General features: G+C 37.0%; 1 protein-coding gene across 2 annotated transcripts; it reads left to right on the top strand.

Annotated features, from left to right (window-relative positions):
• The first annotated feature begins 1,197 nt into the window (after positions 1-1,197).
• On the top strand, positions 1,198-19,991 carry acp1 (acid phosphatase 1). Of its 2 annotated transcripts, none has more exons than XM_082146293.1 (6): positions 1,198-1,289; positions 2,779-2,852; positions 3,594-3,707; positions 9,431-9,492; positions 12,736-12,841; positions 19,630-19,991. In XM_082146293.1, exons 1-6 carry the CDS (start codon positions 1,247-1,249, stop codon positions 19,705-19,707), a joined length of 477 nt encoding a protein of 158 aa, XP_082002419.1. In that variant the 5' UTR covers positions 1,198-1,246; the 3' UTR covers positions 19,708-19,991. The 2 variants fall into 2 exon arrangements, with proteins under 2 accessions (XP_082002419.1, XP_082002418.1); XM_082146292.1 differs by lacking the exon at positions 3,594-3,707 and adding an exon at positions 3,428-3,541.
• The last annotated feature ends 430 nt before the right edge of the window (positions 19,992-20,421 follow it).

The raw sequence follows: 20,421 nt of genomic DNA, 5'->3' as shown, positions 1-20,421 counted from the left end.
GTAGTGTAGGTTTATAAAAATACCAATTGTTCATCGTATTTTCCATACAACACATTTAACACAGAGTGTGATTGTTCAAATTATTCTTTATATCTTTTTATTCATTTTTTAAATCAACTTTTTCTTATTTTTCATTCTTTTTTTATTTTTATGTTCTTAAATGAATGGACTTATACATATCTTTTTTTCATGAACACGTAAAGCACTTGTGTTAAAAGAAATGACTTAATGTATTATTTTATATTCAGGAGATTTTTTTGCAGATGAAAGTTGCATCGACAAGGGTAGACATGTGAATTGTTTATATATATATATATATATATATATATATATATACACTTTCATACTGATGTCGATAAAGTCATCGATTTAATTCCTAGTAGGTACTGTTAAAATGTATATAATGAATGCACTGTGTGGTGCTTTGTTTAAAAGTGTCTTCCAAATTAATTTATGTAAAAAATATAGTAAAAAAATAACAACAACAAAAAAACACATCGTATGCTTAGAACATTACTCCATAGATTTAGGTTACATTTCTGCATAGATCCTATTGGCCCAACTCCATAGTCTTTAGGCTCTCTGAGTTTCTTATGCTGACTTTGTCAGATGTGCATGCACATATATTTAGCTGTGTAGTAAATTCACTCATCTGGTGTTCACGAGCAATACACTTAAGTATAATCTGGTTTTATAACAGAGAAAAAATGGCTAAGCAGGCCGGGCAGCTGAGTGAAAAATAGTTCAATCTAAACTTCCTCTAAATATGGTCTGGAAAACAGGACTTTCCTACAACCTGACCACCTAGATCTGTAAACGTCATTCCTCGGGATAATGATACCAATAATAGAATCGGGACTGATTAAGCTTATGCAAGCCTGAAAAGATCAGGGAAAAGTTTCTTAATCATTATTGTGCAGTTTAGGCATGCTGGCAAACCATAGCACAAGATATTTGCCCAGAACTATGCTCTGGAAACTTTGTGTGATACTAAAGTCGTTAGAGGACGTCATAGCTATGTTTTATGATGAATAAGAGAGAATACAATTGAAAGTATAGTGTGTATAGGTCAGGTTTTCACATTATTAATGATATATACTGTAAACTAGTAATATATTAAAAATACTTTTTAAAAACAACTATTTATTTTCAACACTTTCATGTATGTCCTCAAAAACCTACAAACTTTTTTTTTGTTGGTGAATTTGGTACAGGCGGAAATTCGGGCAACCCTCAAGTAACCAATATGGCGGCTCCCGGTGGAAGGTCGGTGTTATTCGTGTGCTTGGGTAAGAAAGATTATAAAATATCGCCAGACCTTCTCTAACTTGTGATGTTTAGACGGAAAGCTGATAAAGTAACGTTTCAGCTGGAGTCAAACCTTCATCACCGTTTCAATCGATGATCACTCTTTCACTGGCCTCGTTCAGTGAATGAATCGTGAGCTGTATAGGATCTGCATACTGATGCAATCACACGCAAATCTCATCCATTCAGACATTAATAAACACTTCGTGTTAATATTGGCGCTTAAAGCTACACTGTATATTTTCAGCATTGATCACCCGTATGTTTACTCTCTTAAACATAGTTTAGGCCAATACATCGTTTTTTTTTTTACTTGCCCGGGGTGAGTCATAATGCTCAACACAAAAACTAGGCCTAATCCCATTTACTAAGGTTTACACATTTTCATAACGTTATTAGGGTCATTTTTATTATCCACTTTACAGTTTGCATAAAAGTGTAGGGGAGAGCGGGGCACAAAGTAACGCTTTTTGACTTTCTCAGTTTGTGTAAATCTACTTATGGTTCAGAATAGAATTTTTTTTCCCACATGTCTTGTACAATGTGGTTTTGTTTTATTAATACAATATATACTTTTTTCCTTGTTATACCCCGAAAGAATGGAAGTGAAATGTGACAACATGCCCCATAGGTGGGGTACATTGTAACATGACCATATTATGACAGCTTAAAATGTTATCTGTGATCTAATAAAAAAATATACAAGACAAACTAAAATATTTTCTAAATAAAATACAATTATTAACTTTTTCCATATAAAATAATGGCATTTTTTAATAATTAAATATAAACTAATTTGAGTTTCGACTACAAACACAGGAAAACACAGCTATACAACATAGTTCAAAACAAATAAATAATTAGTAATTTCTGAACATTGACTCTCAGTCTTTATTCACCTTTTTCTCATGTTTTCTCAATAGAATTAATACAAGTATAGAATATAATGGCATATTTCTAATAGGGGCACATTGTAACGCAGTGTGACAACATGCCCCCGCCTGCACAACTGGGATTTAAACCCGGCTAGTGTCTTCTGCTAGTTAGCGAAGCATTAAAGAACTATCTCAACTGTTAAATAACATATTGGAGATTCAAATAATATCAGGTTTGTCTAATTTTAAATAAATGCAAAATATAGAGATGAAAAATTAACTTAACTAAGAAATTTGTTCTTTTCTTTTGCTCTTTCTAATAATCAAAGAATCCTGAAAAAGAAATGTATCACTGTTTCCACAAAAAAAATATAAAACAGCACAACTGTTTTCAACATTGATAATAATAAGAAATGTTTCTTGAGCATCAAATCAGCATATTAGAATGATTTCTGAAGGATCATGTGACACTGAAGACTAGAGTGATGATGATGTGATACATTTTGTACATGTTTGTGTATATGGAATTTGGTCACATCATGTAATACACATGGCATCTAAAGCAATACAATTCTTCCCTTTCCTCAATACCCAGGGAATATTTGCAGATCCCCAATCGCTGAGGCTGTTTTCAGGAAGATGGCCACAGACAGTGGGGTGGTGGACAAGGTATGTCACTGCTTGTGATGCTTCTTTTATTGAATAATGTATGTATCAACATTTGGTCTTAGCTTACAAAGACTATAAATAATCGCATGTGCTTCAGTGAATAGATTTCAACAGTGCATCATCTTCTGGATGAATGTAATGTATCTGGTCTTAAAGTTCTAGCAGGTATGTAACAAAGTGACTTTGGCACTCCAGAGCAAAATCTCTGAACTACTTTTAGCCGGGTGTATCAGTGTCATGATTATTTTTGTTTGCCAGATACACTTGCTCTAATGGAGATTTGACTTTATTACTGAGATTGCACAAGGGACAAACATGACATGTTGTTGTACAAAAAGTTTGACAAGAGTCAAAAGACGAAATACAAAGAAATGGTTTCAGATTCATTCCAGGCTTAAAATTTAAGGCCAGAAATATAAAAAAAAAGAATACTTGGCCAACATGATCCGATTGTTCATGTAGTAACATACAGTATATATGGATCTAGTTCTTCAGATAAATGTTATTCTTCTGTTCTGTTCTGTTTGCGTGTATAATTTCATCATCATCAATGCTGTGTGTATGTGTGTCTTCAGTGGAGAATAGACAGTGCCGCCACGTCCACCTATGAGATCGGAAACCCCCCGGATCACCGTGGCCTGGCCTGCATGAAGAAACACGGCGTGTCCATGAGGCACGTGGCACGGCAGGTACGGCGGGGTCCTGATTAGCACTTAGAACCGTGTTTTCTGTGTGTTACAGTGGGTTATAGACTCTGGTGCCACCTCAGATTGGAATATTGGCAGCGCTCCTGACGCCCGTGGTCTGGCCTGCCTCAGGAAACATGGCATAGAGACAGATCACAGGGCACGACAGGTACTGCAGATGTGGGATTTTGTCTGTACATGTGATATCCACCTTATTTAACAACGCGGAAGTATGCTGTTTTCTCTGAATGTGTGAGATTTCCGGTATAGGTAAATAACTAGAGGAATACAAACCAGTGTATGGAAGTAAAATAATGCCAAATGTTTTTGAAACAAAAAAGCCAGTTGAATTGCACTACTTGGAAAAAAATAGGCATTGCATTAACCATGCTTGCAATTTAATGCAATTGCAATTTTCAAATTGTAGTCCTATTGTTAGTTTAAGTCGCTTTGGATAAAAGCGTCTACTAAATGTAGGCTAAATGTAAAATTGGCTTGACATTGGACATTCGCACATTTTAGGGACCGTCTCTAAAGTTGCATACAACATTGGCATACACGTTTCTAACTTCAATAGCAAACTTCAATTTATTTGAATAAATATAAAAAATCGAAAGGGTGCGCATTATGCCTGACACCTACATGAACACTTTACAGTTGGTTTTATGACTGTAAGTCATTCTATTCAAATGCTATTGAAGTTAGAAACGTGTATACCAATGTCGTATGTAACTTTAGAGACGTCGCTATATGTGCGAATATCCAGTGTCAAGCCAACTTTGTGCCAGTATATCACTGGGAAACGCTCAGCATTAAACTTTTCGTGTTAAGTTCATATTCTGAGTCCATCTGCTTGCCTGCGAGTTTGGTTTTTTATATCACTGTATTAGTCCATTAAGCTTAAGCGTTTTATATGTCCAGCAGGGGAATCCTGAAGTATTGAGGGAAACCCTAGTAGCCTGCATGCTGCACATCGCCACAATATAAAGTTAAGGCACCTAAACAACCAAGATAAATATACAGTATGTCAACCTCAAATTTAACATTGGATCTGTACATCCGCATCGGAATAACATTATAATCTCGTTTACGGTAGAGAAAGATGCTTGTAGGCTAAACAGGAAAAGTAACTGTGAAGACACTGAATTTAACATAAAAAAGCCATCATAATAATCACAAATACACTTACATTGCTGAAATGAGTTTTTATGAATGAATAGCTTGCTCTAACTGTTGCTTGGTCTTCGTCTACAACACGCGCTTTTGCACCTCCTGCTGGTGAGGTCGACTAACAGCAGATGGAGAGTATGCTCGGTAATCTGCTGCTTTTCCTGCAGTTCCTGGATGTCAACGTAGAATTTCTGTCAAATTGGAACCACTGAATTCGTGGAAGTGAATTTGCAAAGCGAAATAAAGTGGACCGAAAATTGCCTGTCGAATATTATAGGTTGTATTTTTAACAGTTTGAATATTTTGGAAGTGAAATATGAAAGGTGAATATGGATTATTGAATTTTTAATAATGAAAATGTGTTTGAAATGTTTTGAATTGAAATATTCACAGCTTAAATATTCAACCATGCTGAATTTCAGCCCATAAAAATGCAAGCCCTAAAAATACAATGCATTAAAATGCAAGCATGGTTAATGCAATGCCTATTTTTTTCAAGTAGTGCAATTCAACTGGCTATTTTGTTTCAAAAACATTTGGCATTATTGTACTTCCATACAGTGTGTTAATGAGAACGACAACAAGATAAAATTCCATGATAACAAATAACAGTTTGCAATATAAAGTAGCATAACAGACGTTTTCGTACATCCAATATAACCGGAAGCGTATGACACTGGAAGCCTTGCACATTCAAGTTAACGCTCTTACGTTGAAACTAAGCTGGATAGATGGAGGAGAAAGAGTGCAAGAAGCTTTCAGCACAGTACTGTTGTACAGTACAATGTTAATGACACATTTATAAAAATTTCACTAACTTCAGTCAGTGTTACCTTGCAGATACACAAATAAAGCCAGTTTTGGCAAGAGAACTGGTGTGAGCATTCTCTAATCGTAATTTACAGCCAAAAGCACTTTATCTTTGTCACACACCATAGATGTTTTATCTTTCTTCCTTATTTTTAACTTGCCTATAAATTGATTTTGACAGGCATCTGTGACTGCTGTTGACCCCCTCTTCTCCATCTCCCTCTGTGCTTTCTGCCATATCTTGTACATTTCTTGAGGGAAATTCTCCACAGAGTTTGTTGTTTTGAATTGGCTTCCAAATAGTGTTTGGTGTGTATTGTGATAAGACATGTTTGGTCCATAATGTATCACAAGCATATCTTTCATAGCAAATACATAAATCAAAAAAAAAGATTAAAAATAACTAACCTTCTTTCCAGGGAAGCGGTTCTGGTGCTGTTGCTGGGTGGGTCCCACAGACAAACATAAACTCCCGTTTTCACAGACAAGGCTTAAGCCTAGTAGTCACAGACTAAAATGCATGTTTGAGCTGTTTTAACTGAAAGCAACTTGCACTGACATGTTAAAAAATATGTCTGTGCTATTGTTTAGTCTCGAGATGCATGTTTATAAAAACTACTTATATATCCTAATTGAACTAAGGCTTAATATTGGCTTAATCTGAGCCCTGTATGTGAAACCAGGCCAAAGGCTTTTTTTCTCAAGTAGTGGGGATTTTTCTGTTACTATGTGTGCAGGTTACTAAGTTACGCCAGTAGGTGGCAACAAGTGATTCTCTAACTCAGGGGTTTTCAAACTGGGGGCCGCAGCAAGTTGAAAAAAAAAGCGGAAAAAAAAGTGTTAATATGAGTATTGTTATGAAATAACATTATAATAATTTGTTGCATAGCCTATCTGAACATTATACTTTTAATGCTAATCTTTTAGAGATGAACTGATTGATCGGCTAGTGACCAGAATTGGCCGATTTTCACGTGATTTTCAGTTTGACATATGCCGATTCAAATGCTCTCGGGCGCAACATCGCGCAACATCAGCATCACACAATGCACACAGAACGCACATGTAGGAAACCTTGTGAATTACGGCCGTTTCAGACCGCGAGCGGCGCGTGAGCAGCGCGAATTTGTTCGGCGTGCATGTTCAGTGAGTGCATTCACACCGCGAGCAGGAGCAGCGCGTGAAGGCCAATTTATACTTCTGCGTCGAGTGTACGCCGTAGGCTACGCACGTAGGCGACGCCGTCGTGAGCATTTATACTTCTGCGAATGTCTGTGTTGCTCTGCAGTTACACCGCCGAAACGCTAGTTGGCGCGGGTGGGTTTTAATGTTCCACTGTGTTTACATTCCTCGCGGCTGTTTTGAGTTTAGGTTTCTACGAGCAATGGCGACTGAAGGAGTCATACAGATGGCTGTATTTCCGCACTTCTTCAAGCAATCTCTCGGTCACTTGGTCTATTTCCATGGCTCTTCACTGATCTTCGGAATTTAAAAATGGCGGGCGGGCGGTGCAGAGTGCAGAAGATCATTCCGGAAATGGGTAGGAGGAAACGCGATGCTATCCAGCCGACCAATCACAGATCTTGCGGTCAGCGTCGCCGCGACGCGTAGTTACATTTTTGAGGAGGTGCGCGTCAGGGTACGGCGACGGGTACGACGTATGGTGCACGTCAATGCGTATGCTACGCCGTACCTTTTACGCGCACCCGACGCAGAAGTATAAATTGGCCTTGAGCGTCAAGCAGGAGCGTCGCGTGCCGTGAGCAGTAGTGAAGCGGAGGGTTTCGGCGCCGAGTCTATTTTTGCTGCGCTGCTCACACTCAATTAAAGCGAAAGCACACTTTTGATGGACAAAATAAAGATGATTTCACACAAAAATGCACATAATTTGCATGTAGGCTATAGTGTGTTTTAACAAGAACTGGAGTAGGCTATGTCAGAAAAGAAAATGAAGACTCAAAAATATTTATAGAAAATGTACCCATTTAAACTTGTTTTTATTAATCAGTTTGGGTAAAAGTGGTGTTTTATAAAAAAAATATATTTATAGAAAATAAATATTTGTGTGTGCTGTAAAGTGGTTAGAAAAAATGAAATCACAATCGGCTAAAATCTGTATCGGCAGGTCAAACTCAATGAAAAATCGGAATCGGTCTTGAAAATTGTAATCGGTTCATCTCTATAATCTTTCTGATTGGCTGGTATCAAACACCATCACATAATCTGATGTTCACCTAGATGTTTTATTTATTTATTTCTACATTTGCCGCAGTATTGTCGATGGGTTCAATAACACATCCTGCAAAAGGGGGGCCTTGGCCAGAACCTAGTAGTATTTGGGGGGCCTTGTCATGGAAAAGTTTGGGAACCCCTGCTCTAACTCAAAATATTGTGACTCAAACAAATGTAAGTTACTCGATGTTAACTTATTTATTGAGCTGTTGTATAAAAACGTCACACTTGCAGTTGGTCTTAATATATGAAATTCCTTGTTGATATTTGGAACAACAGCGCTCTTGCTCGTGTGATAGCCTATTGCTTAAATATGAATTGCATAATTTAGTTTCAGGCAGATTGGGCAAATGAAGTGGCTGTAGTAGCTGAGCAGTGTGACAACAGTAAGCCTAAGCCTAGGAAATGGTGCAGAAATTGGTGACCTAGAGAAATCTGTGATAAGATTTCAGTAACAACTCAATGTTCGCACAAGAGCGCACCTTGCCCATGTTCACATTATGTTGAGAATGGTAAATAAACAGTCGCGTCTAGTGAGAGGTGCGGTAAAAACAAATGAATTTACTTTACAAGCTGTCTGAGTGTTATTGTCTCTCTCTCATCATGATTTTTAACCATTTTGATTATTTATGCATCAAACATTAATAAAAATGTATAATTATTGCTATCATTTTTTTTATTATAAAATTTGGATTTCGATAACCTCTAATGCTGTGTTGTCAGATTTGGTGACCCAGCTGTATGTGTGTATATGTTCACATCAGAGCAAAATGCTTTTTTAAATACTAGATCTCTGATTTCGCCACTGGTCCTAGGCGTGTAAGCATACTTGTTGATACTATTGGCCTTTATTCAACTAGTTTTCATTTAGTTTTATGTTGCTGGTCATCACAACCTATATGGCTTCATTGAAACCTGTGAAACATAAGTTTGCTGCTGTATCACTTTGCCTGAAATATAGGCTTACATGGTCTGGCCTATAACTAAGAGAAACTGCAAACTCGCGTGCTTTCCACCCACAGATTCCAGCCGTCAGTCAGATATTCCAGTCATGTGGGCAAGCTTTAGCTCGGCCTTTAGAGGTCAGGTTCATACACGGCTGTACAGAGCTGAGCTCACACTAAAGACATCTTTGTCCTGTTGACCTCACACAAATCAACAGCCCCCAATTACAGCCCCCCCCCCCCCCACACACACACACACACACACACACACACACACATGTATATGTGTTATACAGTTCATGATTTCAAGTTTTTGCTCTTTGTTGTTTTTGTAAATTGGAAACATAGATTTCTATTATGGCTCACTCTGTGCAGTGGCGTCCCAGATGAATAATGTGTTCTTGCTCAATATATGCACGCATATATATGCAGCCACAGATGTGCTTTGATCCGTTTCTTACCTCCATGTCTTGAGTGATGGGAGCGAATGTTCGAACAGGCAAAGACGGCACGTCTACTCGTTCTCTGGCCTTTTGCTTATGTTCCCTGGAACTTGTCCAAGCCAGCAACGTGCTCTTTTGGCTGCATATTTGCCTCTTTTGGTGAAAGACAGGAAGAATTAGAGAGGAAAATGGCTGTGGGCCCAAAACCACTGGCCCGTGCTTAGTGGGTCACTGCATGGACAATGTGAATGAAGTGTTACATGGGTTACTTATACAGTCTTTCTGTTTGTTAGGTCACCAAAGATGACTTCATGACTTTTGACCACATCCTCTGCATGGACGATAGCAACTTGAGGTATGTGCAGGGGTTCAATTGGGATTTTGGAGGTGGGATCCTAAATCTGGCTATTCTGATACCTTGTGTAAGATATGACACCCTCACCCCACCCTCAAAAAACATTACCTATGAATGTATATGGTATGTATGTGTGTGTGTGCATATATAAAGTTAGATATTAATGTATATGTGTGTATATATATATATATATATATATATATATATATATATATATATATATATATATATATATATAGATATATATAGATATAAATCAATCCTGTATGTATCATCAATCCTGTGTAGTCCTATATATGATCAACCACGCTCACCTCTGCATGCTTCTCTTTATGAGACAGATGGGTGCGATGTGTGAGACCGGACGCTCATGTGTTTCAAGCTCCGTCTGGCTGCCTCTTTTTGATACTGTCAGTTACATGCTTGTCTTGGTGATTATGCTTGGTATATTTTTCCTCTTCAAACCAAACTTGGGTCTTCAGCCGACTAAGTTTAAATCCCGTCTGGCTAGCACACTTCCCAAAATGTTTACGCATTTGGTCAGTAGGTGGAGAGCAGGCGGTCTTTTACTGCTGTTCGTACGCATTCGACCACATGAGCGTTTACACTGCGGAAGAAATCCGGTCTAATGCGTTTTTACTACCTCTGGAAGTGGACAAGCTCAAAACGTTTTACACCCCCATTATTTATATTCAGAGGTGGACATTAACAAAGTACATGTACTTAAGTACTGTTTTCGAGTATCTGTACTTGAGTATTATTTTTTTCTGGAAACTTTCCACTGTAACTTCACTACATTTGAAAGACAAATATGGTACTATTTACTCCACTACATTTCTGTCAAGGTCCTTGAGTAGAAAGTAGTAACGTCAGTCAGGGGATGATTTTTTTTTCCATCTCTGAAACGTGATTGGTTTTTTGCAGGTGACAGACAGCCTATCAGTAATCACTCTTGTAGGGTCACATGTCGTGAAGTTCAGTGATTTCCCCATCATTATCTTTGAACACTAATCAACTGGTGGCAAAATGGATGAAAACAGATCCTCGGCAGTATTGCAGTTTTACAGACCACTTGATTCAAATGTGCCTGAATAGATACACATAGATGTGCTTTGTGTACTTCTTTTGTTGGGGTGGGAGGAGTGGCTGTCTTTTTTGTCAATTCAGTTGTTTAATTTCTATAGATTTTATAACATTTTAAAAGCTCTGAAATACTACTAACTGGTAGGTGTATTTACTAGGTTACTTCAGAGGCGTAAGGTACTGTAAGTATTACGTACAACAATAATTAAACAATGCATTGACATTTACTTTTAACTTTTGATACTTAAATATTTTTTAAACGAGTGCTTCTGTACTTTTACTTGTAACGGAGTAATATTTGACCAGTAGTATCTTTACTTTCACTCAAGGAAGTTGTGTATTTTGTCCACCTCTGCTTATATTACTTGCTGCCATGTGTTTCTATTTCTGTCATGCATTTTCTGTTTTATTGGTCTCAACTCGACAGTTTTAGGGAACATTTGCTGAGCATTTGAGAAAAGTGTGCTTCTCTTTGATTTTGCAAGCAGAAAAGTGATGAGCAGCAACTTGACTCTTGACATTTGCCTTTCTGACATGAGAATGATGTTTGATATCTTGCAGAACTAAGTGAATGAATTATATCATGGATCTGTCAGCAGTCTGTGGGCGTACCATGAGTGTTATAATAAAGTAAAGGGCGCAGGAAGGTCTTTCCTGGGGGGGTATTCGGAATCACATGTTCCTGCTAGATCCAGTGCTTATTAAGGAGATTACGGAGTTCTTTAGATTCCTTGTCTTTTTTCTGTGGTTCCAGGTCTCTGCTTTTTCTCCGTTGCTCAGCACGACAGACTGACGAGATCTCACAGTCATGCTTTAGCGATGATTATCTGTCTTGGGTTAATCAAGATTGAAAATATACATGTGAGGTCATCAATTGTTGTATTTTTCCTGCTATATTTTGACATTAATTATGTGAATGGGTGGTGTGCCTTAAAGGTTAAAGGTCTGAGCTGGTAATCCTACATAAAGGTCATAGGTTCAAACCTGGAAGGGATGATCTCTGAACTGGAGAGTTAATGAGACTCTTGGTCAAGATGCTGAACCTCAGCTCAAGTGTGTCAGGTGTGTGTGTGTGTGTGTAAGTTTTCTTGTTGTTTTCTTGTTGTTTTCTTTAAGTTCTTTGAGATTCCTGAGTTTTGTTGTGCTTTGTCTTGTTGTTTTTAAATGCAAGACTGTTAAATGGCATCTTATGTGAATATCTCTTAATAAACTCATCCAATCACTGTCAGGTGAATCTGAAACCATCCTAATTATACAGACCTTCCTTTAAAGACCAATTAGTTTAATAATCATTCAAACTTTTTGATGCCACTGACCCCCAAATATCGTTATCTTCTTGTGAGGTTAGGTACTCCCTTCCTAAAATTTAAAGGCAACTATATATTTTAACGTACTACCATTCAAAAGTTTGGGGTCGGTAAGATTTTTAAAAATGTTTTTAAAGTCTCATGCTCTCCAACGCTTTTTGTTTTTTATAAAAAGAAAATACTGTATAAAAACATTAATGTATTTTTTATTATGATCAATGTTTAAATCAATTGTGGTTCTTTGATGAATGGAAAGTTAAAAAAGCAGAGCATTTATTTTAAATAGAAATATTTTGTAACATTATAAATGTCTTAAATATCAATTTAATACATCCTTGATGAATAAAAAAGGCTGTCAATAGAATAAAATATTTTGATTAAACTTATATCCATCCTGAATTAAACAGTGATGTCAAATTTGGTGCATTTGATGCACTTTTTAAATATATTTATCTATATTATTTTATTTTCTCTAAAGTTTGAAAAACACTATTTCAAACAACCCACAGACTAGTTTGAAGATATATAGTTTTGTACATTCCTAGTGATTATTGTTTGTTTTTAATGGTCTCATTGTTCATGATTAACCACACCAGCTATCAGTTCCCTGGCGTTGTAATGTGTGTTGTTATGAGTAATTTATTTAGATTTTTTCAGCTGTGTGTGTGGGTTGCAACATCTTGGTCCTGGGAGACTTGCAGAAAGAACAGACAGATCCTGTCAAGTTTCATTTGCGCTTAAATCATATTCCTGAATTAATCTGGAAGAACTTAAGAATTCGCACCATTGATATGATTATGCACCAGTTCACTGGCTGCACAGGATCTAAGCTGTGTGTATTGTTTTCTTACAGAGATCTGAACAAGAAGGCAAGCAGCATAAAAGACAGCAAAGCCAAGATTGAGCTGCTCGGCTCCTACGATCCTGAAAAACAGCTTATTATCCAAGATCCGTACTATGTAAGTGTACACACATGCACACAGCAAGATTAGTGCCAAACCCTGGTCATCTATTGCCAAATACTCAAGGAAAGTGGCCAAAGGCCCAAAATAAAATGAAGAAACCTGTTTTTATATATATTATATTATCATTATTTATAGATATTATGAAAGATCCAATCAATTAGACATATGCCTCAGATCCTATGGTCTAAGAACATATGGTGAGTTTATATGACGTCTTAGGGTTCATGTTCATCCCATAATCGCGACTCCAGCTTTTTACTAGTGTGGGAACCGTTTCAAATCAACCTAGCGATGTTAGATCATTTTGATGTTTCCCACAAAAATCACTTACTTTTCACATTCATCTAAAAAATGTAATCATTGTTTGGAAGGAGGATTCTTGTGATTCATGATGATTCATAATTTCACGTTTTGTGTATTGCTCTTTCGGATATTGAAATACTTCTATCCCTGCTTAATAGGCAAAGAGAACTGAAGGTAAGGTTAATTTTTTAGAAAACACTGTGGCACTATCGAAACATTGCTCTGTTTGTGCATCCTGACCAGTCCGACATTGACAGACAGCAGTGGCTCGACTAATGGTGTGAGTTTGTGGCCAGGACTATTGCTAATAATGTCATTATTTTTGATGATTATATTTTTTATAGGACTTATTGAAAAAATGTAATCGCACCTTTTTGTGTGATTAATTGCACACTCGTCGTAAAATTAGACATACGCCATCTTGTTTAACACGTTCATTTTGCCATCATTTGCTCTATCCAGCAAAGTAAACAATCGGATTGAAGGGTGATTCATAAGGTAAATGTAAGTGTCTTTCCAAAAAAAAGGACATTTGGAGACTCCAAAAGGACACCAAATAACCAAATGTTATAGGGAGTCCATATAATTCATAAATGCATGCACACATGAAGGAAAAATGTTTTTAGAATTCTATGTATAGTATGTGTACAGTGCATCAGCAAAGAGCTTGTTTACATTTAGTCAAGTTACAATACTGAACAGAACCACATGGAGATGCCAAAAAAAAACTAATCCAGCCGTCTTGACCTGACCGCATATGTCTACTACAATACACAGATCCACTAGAATTACTAAACATAGCAACATACATCAACATGCATATCATCTGGCTTAGGATGTTTTGACGTTGCGTTCGGTCTGTATTTCACACAGCCCGCGATGCATGAGGGCTTGTGCACTTCAGAAACAATCACAGAACATGACAGAGGATGTGTTTTAAAGCGAAACACACTTTACTGAATAATTCACTGAAAACACTGAAATATAGTCAGCCTGGTTTTCTTTACATTAGCGCAGTGTGATAAACCCCCGACTTCTACGATTATCAATGTGCAAGCCACGTTAATGACACAATTTCACGTGCTTCAGTAAGTTACTTGCGTTATTTGCTTTAATTTAATGCATTAAGGGTTTTAAATTTATTGCATACTTTAACGCTGACAATCCTAATTTTTTATAATTTTATTTTTAAATTATACACATTTTATTGGTGTGTGTTGTGGTTGGTTGAGGGTTGTTGATCGTGTAAAGAAAACTTTTTTGGAATGCTGCAAGCTGCTTATTTGGTTGTGGTGTGCTTGGATAAATGCATAATCTTGTACTTATCCAATAAATTAGCCAATAAATCATGTCCTCAGTCTAGATCCTTTCAGAAAAGATGAAAATTTGATGCATTGTGTGGTCCTGGCCCCTGACTGATGTTTAAGAATGAGGATTCCTCAGTGGATATCTGTGTGTGTTTAAGGCGTACTCCATTTGCAGAGTTTCTGCAAACTGTCAACACTTACTGTATATTAATGTCTTGTGGGTGAGGACAGCTTTTAAGGAGTACTGCACTCAAAAAATTCAAATTCAGTCCTTGTGTCATTCAAAGCCTGTATTTCTTCCTTGGATCACAAAAAGGATTTCTTTTAAGGAGGCTCTTGCCCATACAGTTTCAGTGATTTGGGCTGAGGCTTTCAAACTTATAATACAAATAAACTTTACAAATAATTCCTTATGACTTATGCAAAGTATTCAGAAGTCATCAAATAGATTTGTTTGAGGAACAGACTAAATAAAATGATGTACTACTGATACACAGTGATTGAATGCAGTTGAACTTGAAAGCCAGATCAGTCTGATTCGTGAACGATTGATTCGGTTGAAAAGTTTTCATTGAAAAGATCAGACTCAGAAGAATGGCTTATGTTGAAGTTTCTTAAACCAGATCCAGATTTTCAGTGAATAATGACTTAAATTTGGACTGTTCCTCACAAAGTTATTATATAGTATTAAAAGACTTTGAATGTAGATAAAAAACTGGATCGACCACTTTTATGGTGCTTTTGCATCCTTTTTGAAGCTTGAGAACTTTAGCCTTCCTTCAATTGTTATTGCATTGAAAAATTTGTCCACATTATCCAATAATCTCCTTTTGTGTTTCATGGAGGAAAAAGTCACATGGCTTTGGAACAGCATGCGGTGAATAAATTACGATAAAATTGCAGCTTGTTTTGGGTGATGTATCTCTTTAACAATTAGGCCAAAAACTCTGGATGGATCTGTATGCGTTCAATGTCTTTTTGTAGAAATAAAGCCAATGTAAGAGTATTATTAAGTGTATTAAAAAGAGGTGTTTAGTGTCACAACATGTCACAAACACCAAAGTATGACATAAAAGTTATTAGCCAACAGATAAAACCTCAAAACCGATGTTTGGAAGGGAGCAGTGTCCGATTATGAGAGATGATAGGGAGGGAACGGATGAGTGTGTTGAGAAATAGAAATTGGAAAGTCCCTAACGGGCCACCCCATCTGAGATCATTAGCATTCCCCCCTCCAGACACTGTCAGGTCATCCCGCTCTCACCACCAGCTCTCCAAGCCACATCTGTGAAGGTCAGTAAACTCGCTTTTAGGTGAGAAGGTGTCTAAGGGCTGATTAAGGACACATTGTGAAGATGTTTCACTAGGCTGAAGGCTTCCAGAACATGTGTGTCACAGCCATTCTGAGGTTGTTGAAGATTATCCTTGGCATGCTGAAAAGGTGTAAAGTCTTATGTTTCCTTTCTTGTATTTCTTCATGGCAGACAACCAGCTGGCTGAATTGTGTAGGCCTTTCTGCCAGTGCAGAATAGGAAACTGGCCTGTACGCTGTACTATGTTTGCCGTGCGCTCCAATTCGCCAGCCAAATGTTTAGGGCTGCCCCCGACTAAAGATTTTTCTAGTCGACTAGTAGTCGCTTGTTTAAGCTATTAGTCGGACGTTTAGGATATTAATTTAATTATATAAACATTACAGAGAAATACTAAACCATTATAATGAGCATTTCAAATTTTGGATTATGAATGAGTCAGAAAAAACAGCTGAACATTCTGAACATTTTAAAGTCCCCCTGTGGTGAAAATCAAGTTTTTAATGTTGTTTATGTCTATGTGATGTTTTTAATATGCTTTAAGACAAACCATGTGCAAATTCATAAATCAACACCCATTGCTGAGTATTTTCTCCTTAAAACTGCAGTAAACCCAACAGTCTCAAAAACGCGGTTTGAAATCACTGGTGTTTGTCAAACCGTTTGTTGGTGAGTGAGTGGAGGTGGGGCTAATTTGCATATTCATAGAATCTTGAATACTAAATAAGGCAAGGGTGTGGAGTTACATTCAAGCTATTTTAAAGCATGAAGATTTTTTTTTTGTCATTTCGGTGATCAAAGATGAGTTTTAAGGGATAAAATGTAATGACTACAGGAGAAGTTTAACAATATATTATTAAACTAGTGTTTTCTGAGTCAGTAGCTGCGTTTACATGGACACTTATAATCGGATTGACGGCTCAATCGGACTAAAAAACATTCATGTAAACACCTTAATCGATCCGATTGAGCTTGATCCGAATGAAATTTCGATCGGATTGAAAGGGGTGGTTTATCCCTTTTGTAATCCGATCGAGAGAACATGTAAACACTTGATCGGATTGAAAACCGAAACTGAAAGGACTGCGCATGTGCAATGACGTTAACTAGCGTAATGACGTATGACGCACGGAACGAGCTGTTCTTCCTGTTTAATAAAGTGTCATATTAATAAGTTTCCCGTCATTCTAAAATTCTAATTTCACTCGCGCATCTGTAAAGTGAAGCAGGACAACGTCCCATCAGTCCTTGTTTTGGATTCTCATCCACAGACGACTGGTTTTGGCCGCGGGGAGGGGCATTTTTACTGCGTGATCAATAAGCAGCACGGCAAAACGGTTAATATGCTCTAAATTATGACCAGAGACGAATTAATATTACATCTGCTTTTTAAAACAAATAAAGAACCAATAGAGGAGAATATTTATGCGCGAAAAGCGGTAAACTCTGTATATTCGTGGAATGTGCGCATGTCAAAACATCAGATCCGATTTGAAACTCGTGACATATAAACGCGCACATCAACCCGATTACTTTATTTATCATTCATGTAAACACCTTGTTCGGATTCATCAATCGGATTGATTTCATTCCGATTGTGTCCATGTAAACGTAGCTAGTGTCAGCTGCAAAGATGAAGTTGACAATTCTGACTTGCCATCTCCATAGATGGGATAAGGATGCGCCTTTAGAGAGAAATTCATGTTAAAGCGATAGTTCACCCAAAAATTTAAATTATCCCATGATTTACTCACCCTCAAGCCATCCTAGTTGTATATGACATTCTTCTTTCAGATGAATACAATCGGAGTAATATAAAAAATTCTTCCAAGCTTTTTAATGCCAGTGAATGGCTGGTTTCTGTTTTGAAGTCCATAAAGTGCATCCATCCATGATAAAAGTAATCCACACGGCTCAGGGGGGTTAATAAAGGCCTTCTGAAGTGAAGCGATGCATCTGTCTAAGAAAAATATCCACATTTAAAACTTTATCGACTAATTTTTAAAGAGAAATGTCGGAGGAGCTTGAGTTTGTTGCCCAGCCCTGTTTGTTTGAACCGCGAGAGGCGTCAAAGCTTACGCTACTCCTACATCCTACGTCATACATCGTCAAGTGTTAGTCTTTTGGCTTAAGTCGACTTGCGTAGGCCGTCTGCCAGAAGCTTGTTATTTTAGTTGTTAAAGTTTTAAATCTAGATATTTTTCTTTACACGAACGCATCGCTTTACTTCAGAAGGCCTTTATTAACCCCCCTGAGCCGTGTGGACTTTAATCATGGATGGATGCACTTTATAGACTTCAAAACAGAAACCGGCCATTCACTGGCATTATAAAGCTGGGAAGAGCCAGGACATTTTTTGAGAAATTCTGATTGTATTCGTCTGAAAGAAGAATGTCATATACACCTAGGGTGGCTTGAGGGTGAGTAAATCATGGGCTAATTTGCATTTTTGGGTGATTTTCCGTAAATACACCTTTAAGTTAAACTACTAATTTAGCTTCCACACTCCTCACGAACACTTGGATATGCGCCTAATACTAGCGCACATTTATTTAGGTTAACGTAAAGGGAGCGGCCATGTAAAGCGGCTACTACTTGCATGTTTTACATGATAAGCCACGTTTGAGGTCAATGAATAATAGGCAAACGTTTGGATTTCCTGCCCTACATAACACATGGACCAGTCGTGTTATGATCTGTCTGTCACGGACTGAGTGACTTCACCAATTCCTGTGGGCTAACCAACTAGTTAAAATTTGGTCTACTATTAGGGGGCAGCCCTGCAATTGCTCTTACGGTGATGCTCACTCTACAGATAGGCCTAGATGACATTTTTTGTTTTGATCTCCCAAGATTCAATTGTGACAGAAAATGTGGTCCGTTGAGTGCAGTGTCTTTGGATAGGGATGGTATTGTGTTTGTTCAAAGAGGATCGACAGCTATTTTGGCTTTTGAACTTCTCAGACTGGGCTAATAGAAGAAACCAATTGTGCGAAACAGTGTTGTTATTGTTAACTATAACTATTTAAAACTTAAAATGAACTTGAAATGCTGCTTTGTCAACTAACTGAAATAAGTTTGAAGTTGAAGTACTAAAATTACTGAAGCTTAAACTATAATAAAAATAAAGCTAAATAGAAATATAAAAAGTAATAAAAGGACAAGTAAACAAAATGACTAAAACTAAAAATATAAACAAACGCCAATTTTAAAATGACTAAATACTATAACAGTATATAAAAAATACTAAAATAGCACTGATGTGAAGCCTTTATTATATTTTAAGTGTTCTCCATATTATTATTATTATTATTATTATTCCATATTGCAGTCTATGGCAGCCTATATAAATCTAATTTCCTCTATTTTTACATGTACATTTAGATTTAGCTTTGCTGTCATCTAACTTAAACTTAAACACTTAAACTTAATCTTTAAAAATGCTAATAATTTAATAACACTGTTAAATGTATTCTGTAGCAAATCTCAGAAGAAATATATATTGTTCATACATTATAATGTTGTGATGTCGAAGTACATTTGTAGCATTTAAAACGACTGATTTTAGTTTTTTAGTGTTGTTGTTGTTTATATAGACCGATTAATTCTATTGGCCAGTATTGTAATACTTGTGCAGCTCCACTGTTTGCCAATAATAAAACAATCTGACAACAGTAGGTCACAGGTATTACTTTTAAGCTTAAATTAGGCAAAAAAAAGTATTGTTTCAGTTCCGTCATACTAATGAAAAAACAGGCAGTAAATTAGGGCTAAATATGCTCATAACCAATTATCAAGATGTTTCAGCTGTGCTGTCTTTGATCTGGTGTATTTAATGGTTTCTGTTTGTTTTCGCTTGCAGGGGAGTGATAAAGACTTTGAGACGGTGTATGAACAGTGTGCGAGGTGCTGCAAAGTCTTCCTGGAGCAGCACTCATAACACACACACACACACACACACACAACGACCATCCTCTGGAACCCTTCGACGACGCCTCATGAGAAACTCAAATATAAATATCTGATTGAAACATTCTTTAAGTGTCTTCATAAGCTAAGCACGCAAGCCAAATGATAGCAGCGTATAGAGAAGCACTTTGTCTTAATTGTAAAATAAGTTGTCATAGGATGCTTGTGTGAGCAACTGTAAACTGCTTCTGTTGACCATACTCTCTGAAAAGAGTAAATTCACCAAAATAAACCGGCAAATAATGCTGAAATTACTTTCGCATGAAATTATTTTTCCACTTCTTAGGCTAACACTTTTTAGCAACATTTTTGTACATTTCTAAGACCGTTTTATGGCTTTTCCCCTCGTTTCTTTGAATATGATTGTGGTTGTGCCAGGTTTGATTAATTAGGATCTAGGTAATTTAGATGAGGAAAGATGGATGCAACATGACTGACTTGTGCCATTTTTTGTTTCCCCCCACCTTTCCCCCCCTTTATCCTCCTCTCTTATTCATCCTCTTCATATTCTTGGGACTCTCTGGAGATTTTTTAGCAGATGAGCTAAGATATTTAGCAACAGATTGACCATTATCTTTGGTGTGGTTACAGACAAAAAAATTCAATATCTCAGAAGCATCCAAAGCATGAACCTCCAAAAAAGGTCATGAACTCCCTAAAAAAAAATTCTGATGCCGAGATAAGC

Source organism: Leuciscus leuciscus, assembly GCF_965113295.1.
Source record: "Leuciscus leuciscus genome assembly, chromosome: 18".
NCBI lineage: Eukaryota > Metazoa > Chordata > Actinopteri > Cypriniformes > Leuciscidae > Leuciscus > Leuciscus leuciscus.
The sequence above is the reverse complement of the archived record's forward strand: the minus strand, read 5'-3'. Positions and strand labels throughout refer to the sequence as shown.

Excerpts from the sequence above, each read along its gene's own strand:
- acp1 (XM_082146293.1), top strand. The coding sequence starts at position 1,247 with ATGGCGGCTCCCGGTGGAAGGTCGGTGTTATTCGTGTGCTTGG. Across the intron at positions 1,290-2,778 it reads GGTGTTATTCGTGTGCTTGG|GGAATATTTGCAGATCCCCA; the intron begins GTAAGAAAGATT and ends CTCAATACCCAG. Across the intron at positions 12,842-19,629 it reads TTATCCAAGATCCGTACTAT|GGGAGTGATAAAGACTTTGA; the intron begins GTAAGTGTACAC and ends TTTCGCTTGCAG.